Raw genomic sequence first — 18,679 nt, 5'->3', positions numbered from 1 at the left:
GGACCAGTATGAAAATGTATGCACTCACTATTGAAAATGGCTTTGGATAAGAGCATCTGCTCAAATGTAAATAAAATGTGCTGTTTTGTAAAAATGAACGTAGTAAGAAACAAATAACAGCATGTTATGCTCATCCTACTCAGAATGTGTCACGCAATTATGTTGATTCCCACAGTTTGTTCATTTTGGTACAGCTGTTATCAGACACATGTACCTCTCGAAATATGATTATCTTCCTTAATAGTGTGCAGCAAATTTACTAAATGAAAAGCCAAAATGAGTATGACATCCAGGCATTTAAAGCATACTCAATTGTTTTTAATTTCACAAACTGTAACGAAATTCGTCTTCGGATGAAGAGTAGTCATCGGACCAAAGCGCAGCGTGGTGAGTGTTCATGTTATTTTTATTAGAACAGAATTACTAAACAAAATAACAAAGCGAGTGAAACGAAAACGAAACAGTCCTGTAAGGTGCAGCAACACAAAACAGAAAACAACTTCCCACAAAACACAGGTGGGAAAAGTATGTTCTCAAAGTATGGTTCTCAATCAGAGACAACGATAGACAGCTGCCTCTGATTGAGAACCACACCCGGCCAAACACACAGAAATAGAAAACATAGAATACAAAACATAGAATGCCCACCCCAACTCACGCCCTGACCAACGCAAAAATTAGACATAAAAAAGGAACACTAAGGTCAGGGCGTGACACAAACTATATAAAAAAAAGATTCCGCATACCCAAAATGCCTACTATTTAGAATGCAAGTACGGGTATTCAGACACGGCCAGTAATAGAATCAATGATTCTATTTCTACAGAGGAAATGCATATGTGAGCCAACTGTTCTAATCGTTCCATTCAGTAGGAGTTCTGTTTGGCTCACAGATATATCCTACTTCTGGAATAATCTAGTTTCCAGATTCCCAGTTAACAGAGTTGATTCATGACGTAACTATTTTATCCTGGTTTGTCTGGTTCTCAGTTTTGGAGCGCCTGTGTAGCACTGAAAGGGTTTTTGGGATACTAGAGGTCTATGTTTTCATTGGTCCCCCTTGACCATGGTGACACTCAGGCTGCCAATCATGGCGATCGATCAGACTCAGAACAACCAGTCCCAGACAGACGGAGGACTCTATCCTAATAATGACTCTAGCTAATCAATGGAGGATAATGAGGCAGAATGGCAATTAGGCCATGCAAGTTTGACAATTTACTATCTGTCTCCTTCTCATTCTCCTTGTTTATCTTTCCCTTCTCTGTGTCTGTCTGTCTCTCTCTCTCTCTCTCTCTCTGTCTCTCTCTCTTTCTCTCTCTCTCTCTCTCTCTCTCTCTCTCTCTCTGTGTCTCTCTCTCTTTCTTTCTCTCTCTCTCTCGCTCTCTGCATCTCTCTCTGTATCTCTCTCGCTCTCTCTCTCTGCGTCTCTCTCTCTCTCTCTCTCTCTCTCTCTCTCTCTCTGCGTCTCTCTCGCTCTCTGCATCTCCTCCCCCCACTCTCTCTGCTCCTGTCCTTCAATATCCTTATGGAAAGGACAACGTATTGTCCCAATAGAATGTCTGCCTGTATATTGTGTTAGGCTAACTCCTATCCCTTGGTTGAGACATAGCTAGTGCTTTGGTAGCTACACTATATATACACCCCTTCAAATGAGTGGATTTGGCTATTTCAGCCACACCCGTTGCTGACGGGTGTATAAAATCGAGCACACAGCCATGCAATCTCCATAGGAAACATTGGGAGTAGAATGTCCTTACTGAAGAGCTCAGTGACTTTCAACACATCACACACACACACACTCAGTGACTTTCAATGAAGTGGTAGGCCACACAAGCTCACAGAACGGGACCGCCGAGTGCTGAAGCACGTAGCGTGTAAAAATCTTCTGTCATCGGTTGCAACACTCACTTCCGAGTTCCAAACTGCCTCTGGAAGCAACGTTAGCACAATAACTGTTTATCGGGAGCTTCGTGAAATGTTGCCACAAAGGGTTTCCATGGCCGAACAGCCGCACACAAGCCTAAGATCACCATGCGCAATGTCAAGCGTTGGATGGAGTTGTGTAAAGTTTACCGCCATTGGACTCTGGAGCAGTGGAAACGTGTTCTCTGAAGTGATGAATCATGCTTCATCATCTGGCAGTCCAACGGACAAATCTGGGTTTGGCAGATGCCAGGAGAATGCTACATGACCAAATGCATAGTGCCAACTGTAACGTTCGGTGGAATAATGGTCTGAGGATGTTTTTCATGGTTCGGGCTAGGCCCCTTGTAGTTCCAGTGAAGGGAAATCTTAACGCCACAGCATACAATGACATTCTAGACAATTCTGTGCTTCCAACTTTGTGGCAACAGTTTGGGGAAGTCCCTTTTCCTGTTTCAGCATGACAATGCCCCCGTGGACAAAGCGAGGTCCATATAGAAATGGTTTGTCAAGATCGGTGTGGAGAACTTGACTGTCCTGCACAGAACCCTGACCTCAACTCCAACACCTTTGGGATGAATTGGAACGCCGACTGCGAGTCAGGCATAATCGCCCAACATCAGTGCCCGACCTCACTAACGCTCTTGTGGCTGAATGGAAGCAAGTCCTCGCAGCAATGTTCCAAAATCTAGTGGAAAGCCTTCCCAGAAGAGTAGAGGCTGTTATAGCAGCAAAGGGGGGACCAACTCTATATTAATGCCCATGATTTTGGAATGAGATGTTCGACGAGCAAGGTGTCCACATACTTTTGTACAAGGCTTAGGCTACAGTATAATCACATTGCCAGAGAGCCACAGGGATTTTGTGACTTCTCCATGCTTCCAGCCAGGCCTGAGACTCAGTCTGCCCACAGTCATGCCAGCCAGCCCAGCACCACTTAGTGCTATCACCTGCCTTGGCATTTGGCTGGCACTGCCTGGCTGTGTCCTTATATAGGCTGTATGCTACTGTATATAGGCTAGCTACGTGCAACATTTTAGGTTAGCTACAGTGCATGCAAGTGCATAGCATATTCTCATAAGTAAGGACAATGTCGTCCTAGCGGCTTTGCCTGGCTGAATTCTGAATTTTCTGATCTTCTTGTCAGTGTCTGACCTTCAGTTTCGTTTAGGCTGAAAGTTTTTCATTAATTCACTCAAAGGAGAAGGTATCCTCTTGCTACCTCATAATCCAATCAAGGTTGAAGAAATGTAATCTGCAAGCGATATGCAGCTAGCCTGAAGGACGGACCACGTTGTTAGAGTGGCTCAGAACACTTCTTAGACCCTGAGACCTTACAGGTGCTACATCATCTTTTACATGGACTCTTTAGTCATATCTGGATCTGCGTATGGCCTAGAGTCTGTATCAGGCTGATATTCAGCTACAGCTGCTCTTGGAGAAGGTTCTTATAGAACAGGGGTTCCTGACCTTTTTCCGCATCGCAGACTGGAGCAGATCCAGAAACAGTTTTGCGGACCGGAGAACACTCATCAAGCTAGCTTTAGGAAGCTGCACCCAGACAGATTCCTGAGGGCTGGTTGGAGAGTGTTTCATCTTTTAGTAGGCTAATTAGTGAAGTTCGATTGATCTGTTAGTCATGAAAATATTAGGAAGGTGTTCCTAATGTTTGGTATTCTCTGTGTAGAAAGGCCTCTGTCGTTTCTGCTTTTTCTCTTCCTTAAAACAGCAGAAACCGGAATGGATGTCTGTGTGGTTTACTATGTGGCCAAAGAAAGCCATCCAGTCTATTTTCTCAAACCGTGTGTGTGTGTGTGTGTGTGTGTGTGTGTGTGTGTGTGTGTGTGTGTGTGTGTGTGTGTGTGTGTGTGTGTGTGTGTGTGTGTGTGTGTGTGTGTGTGTGTGTGTGTGTGTGTGTGTGTGTTGGAGCATATGTTTCTTTAGCAAAACCGCCATAATAGAGTCTCAGATGCTTAGTGTGAATGGAGACGACGTTAGACATCAAAACAAGGAATTGGAGAGAACCTACAGAAACCATACCGAGGCCATACATCCAGGCAGCCCTTCTGTTGTGTACTGTTATTGACCCTAACAGGGCAGCTCAGACATACCCTTAAGGCAAAGAAAAGGGCAAAGGTCAACTGTCTGAGGGCTGTCTGTCTACTTCAGCTGCAGAGCAACAGTTGGGTGCTTCAGTGCTAAAACACATTTCTGTAGCTAGGCTATACAGTTTGTTCATAATGCGAGAGATCGTTTCCCATCTTTCAGCCTTTCTGTGCCCAAATGGCACCCTATTCCCAATAGTGCACTAGTTTTGGTCAAAAGTTGTGCACTATATAGGGAATAGGGTGCCATTTGGGATGCAACCTTGGTTATTTTTTGTCTACCCACCTGACAGAGAATGCCATAGGTCTGAATAGAGAGATGAATGGATAAGAGAGGGATACTTCCGTTTCTTTCCAATGGGTTTTTCCACTCTCTTTCTGCTCTCTTTCAATGTGACACGGTGTTTTAAAGAGTTCTGTTTAAAGATCAAAGTACAGACATATATTTTGTCCAGCTCTGAACACATTTACACCTGTCGTTGTGTATTAAAAACCACAAGGAAGATGATGACAATGATGTATTATAGGCTAGCCTACTAGAATAGTGTAGGGACATAATATGCTTGTTAACATTTTCTGCAACGTGTTTTGACTAGGGCCAATCGTTTTTGCTGATCACGTATCCTGGCAAAGGAAAAACTCCCTAGTTGAGAAACACCCAGTCACTGTAGCCCTATGTGAAATGCAAATTATTTTCTATGATTTCTTTCAATGTGTGGTTGTAGACATGAATAGCATCTCTATGGCTAGTCTCTAGGCTACAGTACTCCTTGCAGGGGCCCCAGTGGTCTGACTGTTTGTGGTGCCCAGTGCTTTTGTGTGTGTGTGGGTGTTAGTAATGTGCTATGCCGTGTTTACAGCCAGGCATTTGCATGGAGAGACATTGGAAACCAGTGATCGTTCTGCTGCGCCAACATAAAGACTGTGGGTTATACACACACATACGCACGCACGCACGCACCAACACACACATACACACACACTAGGCTTGGGCGGTATCCAGAGTATCATATCTTAAAACCGACATTGTGCCATGCCGGGATATTCTGTAATGCCGGCACTGAACACAAGGGGGTGCTATTTTCGAACCCCACTGAGCCTCTGTAATCCCATAGCAAATGCTAGTTAAATGCTAACGAGCGCATTGCAAACATTTTATACAGTCTCTGACATAAACTATTTGCAGGACAGACATCTCAGCTCAAAGTTATACAAGAAACTCAAAAAGCTACTCACAGTTTGCACAACACACATATTAGATCCAGGAGGGGATTCTCTTCTGTTACCAAGAGAAGCTTTATTTTTGCAAGAAGCTAACCACTTAGCTAGATAACTAGCTACTAAATTAGCAAACAAAATGCACAATTGCATTTTTGACAGTTAACTTAATAGTTATAAGATATCTAGCTGGCAAACATTGAGTTATGACTAACATACTGTAACTAGATCACCTGGCGTGTGCTGCACAACAGTGAGTGAGTCACAAGGCTCCGGGTCTCTCGTCTTTGTGTGCTTGTAATCAAACACCATGTGACTGGGGACTACCGGTAAGCTTCATAATGAAAAATAATATGACAGGTGTAATGAACAACTCAATCTGCTTTATCTCCTAACGTATTGCACAAGTTGACTGCAGGAATTTAAAAAGTAGCAAAAAAAAAAAACTTTCAACGGTATTGAAAAAAATAATCCTGTGGCTATTTCCAAATCTCTAGGTATACGGTATATGCGTTATACCGCCCAAACCTGACACACACTCAGCCTTTTAGGGGAGGTGATTGAAGGCTAATGACGCTTGACTGGGTTACATTTCACTGTCTCGTTATGCTCTACTGTTTTGGGTGCCATTTCTGTTGCCCTGTTGTAGCCAGTAAGTTATGTATTCAACAGACCTTTTTGATGCTGGATTTCTATAGATAGTATGTGGGGGCATCTTTGTGTGTGTGTGTGTGTGTGTCTGTCTGAACCCCCTAGTGTTAAACACACCTGCAGGCCATGGTAAAAGAGTAGTTTTGTTGGCAGGGTTTTGCGTTACCACACACCCAATATCATAATCTGTATGTGGGGCACTATAGGGGGAGAGACGGACAGACACACACACATTTACATTTTACATTTAAGTCATTTAGCAGACGCTCTTATCCAGAGCGACTTACAAATTGGTGCATTCACCTTATGATATCCAGTGGAACAACCACTTTACAATAGTGCATCTAACTCTTTTAAGGGGGGGGGGGGGGGGGGGGGTTAGAAGGATTACTTTATCCTATCCTAGGTATTCCTTAAAGAGTCTGTCCACATGCAGTAATTTACTGTACTGTGATGTCAACCACAGCCCACCAACGTTTATTGAGAGGGAAGCAATTGTTTTCAGAGAATGAAGAGAGGGCGTGGATGGAGGGATGAAGAGAAAGAGAGGGGTTGACAGAACACAAGATAGATAGTCATTGATAAAGGGAGGGAATGTGTGAGAGAGAGAGAGAGAGAGACGAATAGAGGGAGAGAGAAGGAGATTGTGGTGGAGAGAGAGAGATCAGGAGAGAGAGAGAGAGTAGGAGGTGGTGGTGGGTGTACTATGTCTGGAATGTTAGCTCATGTTTGAGCTGGAACTCTAAAGGCTCTGTTTGTCCTCTCACTGTCATTAGGGCAGTTTAGGCCCCACTTGGCAAGCTGCCCAGTGTCTGTGTCTGTCAGGGTTGAGGTTCTTTCGGAATTTAATTCAATTCAAACCATACATTTGAATTGAATTGCAATTGACTATACACCCCACAGGAAGCAGAATTTGAATCGAAGTAAATAAAATTTATTAAAAGCGATCCAAATCAATTCAACTGAGACATGAAACTTTTATCAAAAAGATCCGCCACTTATTAATGAATAGAATACCCATACCATTTCAAATATTAGTTTGATTATAACTCAGATGTCAAACAGTTTTTTTTATTGTCATGAGATGTTAGATTGTTCCCTTTCATACTGTAGTGTTTGATCTAATGCATACTGGGGAGAAAGAAATCTGATATTAAAACATTAAAGGAGTAGTTCACTATTAAATAACTTGATGTTAGATGCTTCCTCGCCCTAAAAGTAGTCTATGTGTGTCACGACTTCTGCCGAAGTCGATGCCTCTCCTTGTTCGGGCGGTGCTCGGCGATCGACGTCACCGGTCTTCTAGCCATCATTGATCTATGTTTCATTTTCCATTGGTTTTGTCTGGTCTTCTTACACACCTAGTTCCAATCCCATTCATTAATTGTTGTGTATTTAACCCTTTGTTTCCCCTCATGTCCTTGTCAGAGATTGTTTATTGTTATGTTCATGTTCTATGGATTGGTGTGTGACGGGTTCTTGTACCCACATTTATTTTATTTTGGTCTTTGGTTTTGGAGTTTATGTTTTAAGTTATTAAATACTCAATTTATACCAAGTTTAATTCTCCTGCGCTTGACTTCCCTGCCATCTACATACACAACGTGACAATGTGCCGGATAAAACTGTATCCGATGGTTCAGTTTTCTTTAAACAGCCATTACAAACTCCAGCTAACTTCAACTGCCCCTAGCTAAAAATCTATTGTAGTGGGGCGTGTGAGCATGATTTTTTAAAAGTATGTCTAAATCACCAGAAATCCACTCCATTTTTGGTTTTATGTTACTTAAAGGTGATTTGGCCATTTTAAAACAAAACATGCTCACATACCCCATCAGTTCCATAGATTATTAGCTAGCGGTGACTAAAGTTAGCTGACGTTTGTAATGGCTGTTTTACAAAAATTAACCATGGATTACAGTTTCTCCTGGCCCATAGACTACTTTAAGGGTGAGCCACCATCTAACATCATTTTGCAAAATAGTGAACTATTTGTTTATGAATTATGAATTATTATACACAACCCACAACATGTTTTTAGAATATTTCCAGACCACTTTGTAATTATTTAAAATAGTTTTAGGAGAATGAGTTTTAAACCATATGCTACATGTGTACAGTGGTGGAAAAAGTACCCAATTGTCATACTTGAGTAAAAGTAAAGATACCTTAATAGAAAATGACTCAAGTGAAAGTCAGGCAGTAAATTACTACTTGAGTAAAAGTCTAAAAGTATTTGGTTTTAAATATACTTAAGTATCAAAAGTAAAATTATGAATAATTAAAAATTCCTTATTAAGTCAACCAGACTAGAGGTCGACCGATTAATCGGCATGGCCGATTAATTAGGGCCGATTTCAAGTTTTCATAACAATGGGTAATCATCATTTTTGGACGCCTATTATGGCCGATTACATTGCACTGCGCGGCAGGCTGACCACCTGTTACGCGAGTGCAGTAAGGAGCCAAGGTAAGTTGCTAGCTAGCATTAAACTTATCTTATAAAAAACAATCAATCTTCACATAATCACTAGTTAACTACACATGGCTGATGATATTACTAGGTTAACTAGCTTGTCCTGCGTTGCATATAATCAATGCGGTGCCTGTTAATTTATCATCGAATCACACCCTACTTCGCCAAACAGGGGATGATTTAACAAAAGCGCATTCGCGAAAAAAGCACAATCGTTGCACGAATGTACCTAACCATAAACATCAATGCCTTTCTTAAAATCAATACACAGAAGTATATATTTTTTAAACCTGCATATTTAGTTAAAAGAGATTTATGTTAGCAGGCAATATTAACTAGGGAAATTGTGTCACTTCTCTTGCCTTCATTGCACGCAGAGTCAGGGTATATGCAAAGGTTTGGGCCGCCTGGCTCGTTGCGAACTAATTTGCCAGAATTTTACATAATTAGGACATAACATTGAATGTTGTGCAATGTAACAGCAATATTTAGACTTAGGGTTGCCGCCCGTTCGATAAAATATGGAACGGTTCCGTATTTCACTGAAAGAATAAACGTTTTCTTTCCGTAATGATCGTTTCCGGATTTGACCATATTAATGACCAACGGCTCGTCTTTCTGTGTTTATTATATTATAATTAAGTCTATGATTTGATAGAGCAGTCTGACTGAGCGATGGTAGGCAGCAGCAGGCTCGTAAGCATTCATTCAAACAGCACTTTACTGAGTTTGCCAGCAGCTCTTAGCAATGCTTGATCACAGTGCTGTTTATGACTTCAAGCCTATCAACTCCTGAGATTAGGCTGGCAATACTAAAGTGCCTATTAGAACATCCAATAGTCAAAGGTGTATGAAGTACAAATGGTATAGAGAGAAATAGTCAACGCGGCATAATTCCTATAATAACTACAACCTAAAACTTATTAACTGGGAATATTGAAGAACTGAGAATATTGAACCACCAGCTTTCATATGTTCTCATGTTCTGAGCAAGGAATTTAAACGTTAGCTTTTTTACATGGCACATATTGTACTTTTACTTTTTCTCTAACACTGTGTTTTTGCATTATTGAAACCAAATTGAACATATTTCATTATTTATTTGAGACTAAATAGATTTTATTTATGCATTATATTAAGTTAAAATAAAAGTGTTCATTGTTCATTCAGTATTGTTGTAATTGTCATTATTACAAATATATACAGTTGAAGTCGGATGTTTACATACACTTAAGTTGGAGTCATTAAAACTCGTTTTTCAACCACTCCACAAACTTCTTGTTAACAAACTATAGTTTTGGCAAGTCGGTTAGGACATCTACTTTGTTTATGACACAAGTCATTTTTCCAACAATTGTTTACAGACATTATTTCACTTATACTTCACTGTATCACAATTCCAGTGTGTCAGAAGTTTACATACACTAAGTTGACTGTGCCTTTAAACAGCTTGGAAAATTCCAGAAAATGATGTCATGGCTTTAGAAGCTTCTGATTGGCTAATTTACATAATTTGAGTCAATTGGAGGTGTACCTGTGGATGTATTTCAAGGCCTACCTTCAAACTCAGTGCCTCTGCTTGACATCATGGGAAATCAAAAGAAATAAAAAAAGAAATAAAAGAATGTAGACCTCTGGTCTAGTTCATCCTTGGGAGCAATTTCAAAATGCCTAAAGAAACCACGTTCATCTGTACAAACAATAGTACGCAAGTATAAACACCATGGGACCACGTAGCCGTCATACCGCTCAGGAAGGAGACGCATTCTGTCTCCTAGAGATGAATGTACTTTGGTGTGAAAAGTGCAAATCAATCCCAGAACAACAGCAAAGGACCTTGTGAAGATGCTGGAGGAAACAGGTACAAAAGTATCTATATCCACAGTAAAACAAGTGCTATATCGACATTACCTGAAAGGCCACTCAGCAAGGAAGAAGCCACTGCTCCAAAACCGCCATTAAAAAAGCCAGACTACGGTATGCAACTGCACATGGGGACAAAGATCGTACTTTTTAAAAATAAAATAGAACTGTTTGGCCATAATGACCATTGTTATGTTTGGAGGAAAAAGGGGGAGGCTTGCAAGCCAAAGAACACCATCCCAACCGTGAAGCATGGGGGTGGCAGCATCATGTTGTGGGGGTGCTTTGCTGCAGGAGGGACTGGTGCACTTCACAAAATAGATGGCATCATAAGGGAGGAAAATTATGTGGATATATTGAAGCAACATCTCAAGACATCAGTCAGGAAGTTAAAGCTTGGTCGCAAATGGGTCTTCCAAATGGACAATGACTCCAAGCATACTTCCCTGACCTCAATCCTATAGAAAATTTGTGGGCAGAACTTAAAAAGCGTGTGCGAGCAAGGAGGACTACAAGCCTGACTCAGTTACACCAGCTCTGTCAGGAGGAATGGGCCAGAGTTCGGCCAACTTATTGTGGGAAGCTTGTGGAAAGCTACCCGAAACGTTTGACCCAAGTTAAACAATTTCAAGGCAATGCTACCAAATACTAATTGAGTGTATTTAAACTTCTGACCCACTGGGAATGTGAAAGAAATAAAAGCTGAAATAAGTCATTCTCTACTATTATTCTGACATTTCACATTATTAAAATAAAGTGGTGATCCTAACTGACCTAAGACAGGGAATTTTTACTTGGATTAAATGTCAGGAATTGTGAAAAAATTAGTTTAAATGTATTTGGCTAAGGTGTATGTAAACTTCAGACTTCAACTGTGTATATATATTTTTTAATATATATTTATATATATATTTATATTTTTGTAGATATATATATATATCAACGCTGATACCAGCTTTTTCTGGTCCTCCAATAATCGGTATCGGTATCGGCGTTGAAAAATCATAATTGGTCGACCTCTAAACCAATTTTCAGTTTTTTTTTCATTTACGGATAGTCAGGGACACACTCCAACAGTCAGACATCATTTACAAACGATGCATTTATGTTGAGTGAGTCAGCCAGATCAGAGGCAGTAGGGATGACTGTTGGGAGGTTCTGTTGATAAGTGTGTGAATTGGACCATTTTCTGTCCAGCTAAGCATTCAAAATGTAACAAGGACTTTTCGGTGTCAGGGAAATGTAAGGAGTAAAAAGTACATTATTTTCTTTGGGAATGTAGTGAAGTAAAAGTTGTCAAAAATATAATTAGTAAAGTACAGATACCCCCAAAAAACGACTTAAGTAAAAATACTTTAAAGTACTACTTATGTACTTTACACCACTGCATGTGTCAAATAAATTAGCCTTTTTAATTTCATTTAAATAAATTCAACATCCTTTAATTCAAATTAAATTCAAATTCTGCTTCCTGTGGGATGTGGCCAATTCAAATTAAAGTGTGTGTGTGTGTGTGTGTGTGTGTGTGTGTGTGTGTGTGTGTGTGTGTGTGTGTGTGTGTGTGTGTGTGTGTGTGTGTGTGTGTGTGCGTGTGTGCGTGTGCGTGTGCGTGTACATGCATGTGCTAACGCATTGTCTTGTCTGGCCTTTAGATTTGGTCCAGATAAAGTGTGAGTGGAACACTGCCCTACATTTGAACTATCCTGTCGCTGTAGAAGCATGAAATCATCATACATGAATGGCTGGCTTATATGACACACCTCATTCATACTGCCGTTAAGAAAATATGATAACCTTTGGTTGGGTTTAATATTATGGGTCGTCCTATAGCAGTTGGTGAGACAGTAGCCACATTGACAGAGTGAGTCATATGGAGGAGGAATTTGGTTAGTATTCAGATGGAATAGAATAGAAGTTCTCTGTTTCAATGATTGAAACCAATGCCAGCAGAGTTTTTCTGACAATCAATCTATTCTACTGTTCACTACTTCTCCCACTCTACTGGGGGACAGATTCACACTGTGATGTGTGTGTGTGCACATTCTTGTGCATGGTCCAGTGAGGGAGAGAGAGAGGCCAGTGGGCCAGGCAGAATGGTCCCTGCCGAACATAAGGCTGGGTTTGGACTCAGTGAGGCTGGAGCTGGGGTCTGAGAGCAGGGCTAGCAGAGAAGTCTATGCCCAGAGAGAGAGAGGCTTTAGACGAGGTGGGAGAGCCTGCAAACGACCCTGGAACTGGAGCTGGGGGGTAGAAAGTAGGACTGGGTGTAGGACAGTGAAGGTGGGACTGGAATGGAGGCATACGGATAACGTGACTAAAATGATTGGCTAAAGGAAGACTGAGAGGAGAAGGCATGGGGCAAGTACTGTCGTTCACCAGACACTTGCACCCAATACCTGTAGACAAGGTTATGGGGCAAGTGGCAATGTGTCTGTGGGGTAAGTCAACTATTAGGACACTCAGCCTAGTCAAAGATCTGTATGGGCTTTAGCCAATCAGTTCCTCTGACTATTCCTATGTACAGTCATATCCCAAATTATTGGCACCCTTGATGAAGATGAGGGAAAAAGACTGTATAAAATATATATACAGTGGGGAGAACAAGTATTTGATACACTGCCGATTTTGAAGGTTTTCCTACTTACAAAGCATGTAGAGGTCTGTAATTTTTATCATAGGTACACTTCAACTCTGAGAGACGGAATCTAAAACAAAAATCCAGAAAATCACATTGTATGATTTTTAAGTAATTAATTTGCATTTTATTGCATGACATAAGTATTTGATACATCAGAAAAGCAGAACTTAATATTTGGTACAGAAACCTTTGTTTGCAATTACAAAGATCATACGTTTCCTGTAGTTATTGACCAGGTTTGCACACACTGCAGCAGGGATTTTGGCCCACTCCTCCATACATACCTTCTCCAGATCCTTCAGGTTTCAGGGCTGTCGGTGGGCAATACGGACGTTCAGCTCCCTCCAAAGATTTTCTATTGGGTTCAGGTCTGGAGACTGGCTAGGCCACTCCAGGACCTTGAGATGCTTCTTACGGAGCCACTCCTTAGTTGCCCTGGCTGTGTGTTTCGGGTCGTTGTCATGCTGGAAGATCCAGCCACGACCCATCTTCAATGCTCTTACTGAGGGAAGGAGGTTTTTGGCCAAGATCTCGCGATACATGGCCCCATCCATCCTCCCCTCAATACGGTGCAGTCGTCCTGTCCCCTTTGCAGAAAAGCATCCCCAAAGAATTATGTTTCCACCTCCATGCTTCACGGTTGGGAGGGTGTTCTTGGGGTTGTACTCAACCTTCTTCTTCCTCCAAACACGGCGAGTGGAGTTTAGACCAAAAAGCTCTATTTTTGTCTCATCAGACCACATGACCTTCTCCCATTCCTCCTCTGGATCATCCAGATGGTCATTGGCAAACTTCAGACGGGCCTGGACATGCGCTGGCTTGAGCAGGGGGACCTTGCGTGCGCTGCAGGATTTCAATCCATGACAGCGTAGTGTGTTACTAATGGTTTTCTTTGAGACTGTGGTCCCAGCTCTCTTCAGGTCATTGACCAGGTCCTGCCGTGTAGTTCTGGGCTGATCCCTCACCTTCCTTATGATCATTGATGCCCCACGAGGTGAGATCTTGCATGGAGCCCCAGACCGAGGGTGATTGACCGTCATCTTGAACATCTTCCATTTTCTAATAATTGCGCCAACAGTTGTTGCCTTCTCACCAAGCTGCTTGCCTATTGTCCTGTAGCCCATCCCAGCCTTGTGCAGGTCTACAATTTTATCCCTGATGTCCTTACACAGCTCTCTGGTCTTGGCCATTGTGGAGAGATTGGAGTCTGTTTGATTGAGTGTGTGTACAGGTGTCTTTTATACAAGTAACAAGTTCAAACAGGTGCAGTTAATACAGGTAATGAGTGGAGAACAGGAGGGCTTCTAAAAGAAAAACTAACAGGTCTGTGAGAGCCGGAATTCTTACTGGTTGGTAGGTGATCAAATACTTATGTCACGCAATAAAATGCAATTTAATTACTTAAAAATCATACAATGTGATTTTCTGGATTTTTGTTTTAGATTCCGTCTCTCACAGTTGAAGTGTACCTATGATAAAAATTACAGACCTCTACATGCTTTGTAAGTAGGAAAACCTGCAAAATCGGCAGTGTATCAAATACTTGTTCTCCCCACTGTATATATTGTATGCTCCAATTTTTTTTTTTACATTATATTATTTTATACTAATACAATTGCTCAGCTAAAGAGATTTTGTTTAACAAGTAATAACAAAACTTCTCAACAAGATAGGTGTCAAAATGATTGGAAACCCTGTTTTCAATACTAGGGCACTCTCCTCCTGCACTGAGCCTTTTTCTAAAATGTTTTATGAGATTAGAGAACACATTGGGAGGGATATTAAACCATTCCTCCAAACAGAATCTTTCCAGAAAAAAACAGCCCCATAACGTCAAAGACCACTAGGCTATACACCAATGGTCACCAACCGGTCAATCTCGATTTCTAGTCGATCACCAAACATTTTTGTAAAAAAAACAGCGGTAAAGCCTCGCTTTCCTATTTTATTCGCTTCGTGCTGTTGGTGGTAAATGCACTTGATTCAGCAGCCGTAGCACCTATAGGCCTAACGCTGGCCAATCAGGTAGCTCAGATCACCCTGTTTGCACAGTTTCCTCGAGCCATAGACTGTAAAAAGAAGCCTCGAACGCACAGCAAAGGTGATACTGTGAGATTTCAAGACATTTAAAGCCATGACTAGAGAGACTCAATGAATACAGCAAAGAGCTGCTGTTTTTATGGGTAAGTTCATGTTTAATTTGTTATTCAACACTGTCAACACTTCAACACTTTTATAAGCCATATAATGCACTTTCTTCCTACTTCCACTCATGCTACAACCAGCACTGCAGCTGCAATGAATGAGTACAGTGTTCCGATAAGCTAGCGTTGTTATTAGTAGCAGCTGTATTGTTTTATATCGAGAAATATTTCACTTTCTCTGGTCATAGAAGTAACACCTTGAATTGGTGCATGAGGCAGAAATAATGCTGTGCGACATTGGAGTTCGCTATCAGCTGAAAGACTGTGTCCCCTTTTCTCAGCGGAGGGAGGGAGAGAGGAGGGACGGTGAGTCTGGTGAGAGGCAGCCTCACAACTGCTCCCTCCCTGCCCTCAGACTGACCATCAGTTGCAGGCCATTAGTCCAGGAAAAATGTAATAAAAAAATATTATGCTCACTCAGCTGTGCCTCACAAGTAATAAACTCAGCAAAAAAAGAAACAGCCCTTTTTCAGGACCCTGTCTTTCAAAGATAATTCGTACAAATTCAAAGATCTTCATTGTATAGGGTTTATACACTGTTTCCCATGCTTGTTCAATGAACTGTAAACAATTAATGAACATGTATATAATATAATTTCTAAATGGTCTGAGAATAACAACATTGGCAGTGCAATTCATGCATAGCCAAGTTACAATGTCTTGGGCCCATAGCCTACTGCACAAACCTCATTGATACAGAACTGTTTTTAATCGGTTAATGTTGCACATGCTTACTTTTTTAAAGTCATGTTTAAAAAAAATCTGAGCTGTAGATCTCAGCTTGCATTTCGACTCAGAAAGTGATCTTGACTCAGAAAAGGTTGGTGACCACTGCTATACACTGAGTGTACAAAATATTAAAAACACCTGCACTTTCCATGACATAGACTCACCAGTTGAAAGCTATGATCCCTTATTGATGTTACTTGTAAAATCCACTTTAATCAATGTAGATGAAGGGGAGGAGACAGGTTAATCCTTAAGAGTCTATTGACGCACCCGTGAGTCAATCTAAGTAACATAATAAAAATATCTCCATATAAATCCTTCAGTTTAAGCTAGAGAAATCATTTTTTTTGCATGGGCTCAATCCACATCTGCCTATGTGGAGCTACAGCGGTGTTTGTCAGATCATCCCGAAAATCGGTCATCTCACAAAACGTCTGTAGTGTCTGAACGGTTTGGCCTACAAACTATTATGAAGGGGAGACACGTTGTTCTCTGTTATGCTCTACGACCCCCCACAAGTGTCACAGAACTCGTCTGAAAAAATATATTATTTTATCTCCTAAATATAGGACAGACACTTCAAAACCTTATTCCTTATGATAAAATGTTTTACTGTATTTTTTGCCATTTATGAATGTGTTATTCAATACATTTCTATGGCCTATAGTAGTAAATATATTTTTTGATACCTAAAGGGGTCGTACAATTCAAAATCAAATAGCTAAATGTTCCATGGTCTGACCATCTTAAAACAATTCGATATGTTAGCTTCGTAGCCGCCCCACCCCCACGCTCAACAGTTTCCCATGTGTATCAAGAATGGTCCACCACCCAAATGACATCCAGCCAATTGGACACAACTGTGGGAAGCATTGGAGTCAACATGGGCCAACATCCCTGTGGAACGTTTTCAACACCTTGTCGAGTCCATGCCACAACGAATTGAGGCTGTTCAGAGTGCAAAAGGGGGGTGTGATTCAATATTAGGAAGGTGTTCTTAATGTTTTGTACACTCAGCATATGCATCCTTCTTGAATGAGAAAGTTACAGACGCACAAATAGTATACCCCCAAGACATGCTAACCTCTCACCATTACATTAAAATGGCATCTTTAACTTTCTCTTATTTCCGAGTCATTCAGGACTATCCGTAATCATGGTAGCGTCCACATTAATGTAGGAGTGTTTAGAAACATGCTCTATTCTTATTTACAATAAAAGTGACTCCAAAATGACACTACATGATTTACCATTCATTTCTATTGGGCACAAAATAATCTGAAACAAAACCAAAACAAACAGCAAATGCATCCATTTGCAAATGCATCCAAATGCATTCAAGCTTGCGTGCTAGGAATATGGGACCAAATACTCAACTTTGACTACTTTAATACACATACTGTATGTAAATTTGTCCCAATAATTCTGGTACCCTAAAATGGGGGGACTATGTACAAAAAGTGCTGTAATTCCTAAACAGTTCATGGATGAAAATAGCCTCAGATTAAAGCTGACAGTCTGCACTTTAACCTCATAGTCATTGTATAATTTCAAATACAAATGTGTCACTGTCCCTCTACTTTTGGAGGTCACTGTATAATCCACATTTTATGTGCATACAATATAGCTCAGTATTTGTATTATTTATTTCATACAGTCTTTTTTGCTCATCTTTATCAAGGGCACCAATAATTTTGGATTTTACTTTATATTTGTTTGCAATTGTAGCGGATAAAAACACCAGAGAGGAGTTTGCTTCAGCAACAGACCTGGAGCCAGACTAAAAGCCAAGTAAGAAGGTTGAATTGGTGTGTTTCATTTTCATAGGGAATTACTGAGATTTCATTTGTCAGCTGGCAATTTTTTGTCATAATACCATACGAAATCGAAGAGAGAGAGAGAGAATGAGTTTGAGGAGCATCCTCCAATGATTCTGACTTGTTATTTCAGGAACGAGTGATGAAGAAAAAGAGAAAAAAGAGAAACGTGAGCAGAGACCTTTCCATGATGGAAGCTCACTAAGGCATTCTGTTGAAAAGACAAATATGTCCTTATGTTGTTTTTCCCTCCCTCCCTCCTTCCTTCCTTCCCTCCCTCCATCCTTTTGTTTTTCAGAGTTGCTGAGTTCCACAAAGAGGCTGAACATCAACTATCAGGACTCAGATGGGTAAGACATCCGTGTGTGCATGCGTTAGGGTTGGGTGGTATCCAGATTTTCATAACTTTATACCGTTCCTGTACCATACCAGGGTATTCAGTATTACCGACAGTGCACACAGGGCGCTATTTTCTCTTTTTTTTAGCCACTTGATTTTTTTTTTGTTAGCCACTTAGCTAGCAAGTTAACAAACCAAATGTATAGCTGGAACCCTGAGCTGGGGATAAAATGACCTGGCGTATATTTCAAAATAACACAGTATACGTTATACCACCCAAGCCTAGCAAGCATTAGTCTTTGTTTACTGAGGTGCGTGAGTCAGTTAGATGGACTTGTGGTTTTTCCTCTGTGAACACTTTGTTTGCTCAGAGGAATGCAATCAATGTTTGTAGAGCAAGACTCACTCAATAACATTTCGTTTGATTGACATGGTCATTATCGCTAATGTGACTATTGAAAGTACATACCTGATGTGGTCTGTGGTCAGTTATTTAATCTGTATCTTGTGTCAATGTAGATTTACTCACCACCCAGTCACACCTGTACACAGACAGACCAGACTGTGTGTGGGTGTGTATTTGTTTAAGAGAGAGGGGGATGTGATATATGATAGTGGTGCTGAGGGACTGAAAGGAAGAAATGAGAGGTGAGCTAACAGTGACCAGTCACCATGAGTCAACACTCAGTCAGCAGAGGGGGAGAGAGAGGGAG

At 41.0% G+C, this 18,679-nt stretch overlaps 1 protein-coding gene across 3 annotated transcripts in view; it reads left to right on the top strand.

The window, feature by feature from the left end:
- The window catches only part of LOC139571188 (caskin-2-like), a 90,225-nt gene that overhangs the window by 32,149 nt on the left and 39,397 nt on the right, over nt 1–18,679 (top strand). For all 3 annotated transcript variants that reach the window (XM_071393807.1, XM_071393806.1, XM_071393804.1), the window contains exon 3: nt 17,926–17,977. In XM_071393807.1, coding sequence (XP_071249908.1) covers nt 17,926–17,977 — 52 coding nt within the window. The remainder of the gene's footprint in view (nt 1–17,925; nt 17,978–18,679) is intronic.

Source organism: Salvelinus alpinus, chromosome 3 (assembly GCF_045679555.1).
Source record: "Salvelinus alpinus chromosome 3, SLU_Salpinus.1, whole genome shotgun sequence".
In the NCBI taxonomy this organism is placed as follows: domain Eukaryota; kingdom Metazoa; phylum Chordata; class Actinopteri; order Salmoniformes; family Salmonidae; genus Salvelinus; species Salvelinus alpinus.
This window is presented reverse-complemented; position numbering and strand designations above follow the sequence as displayed.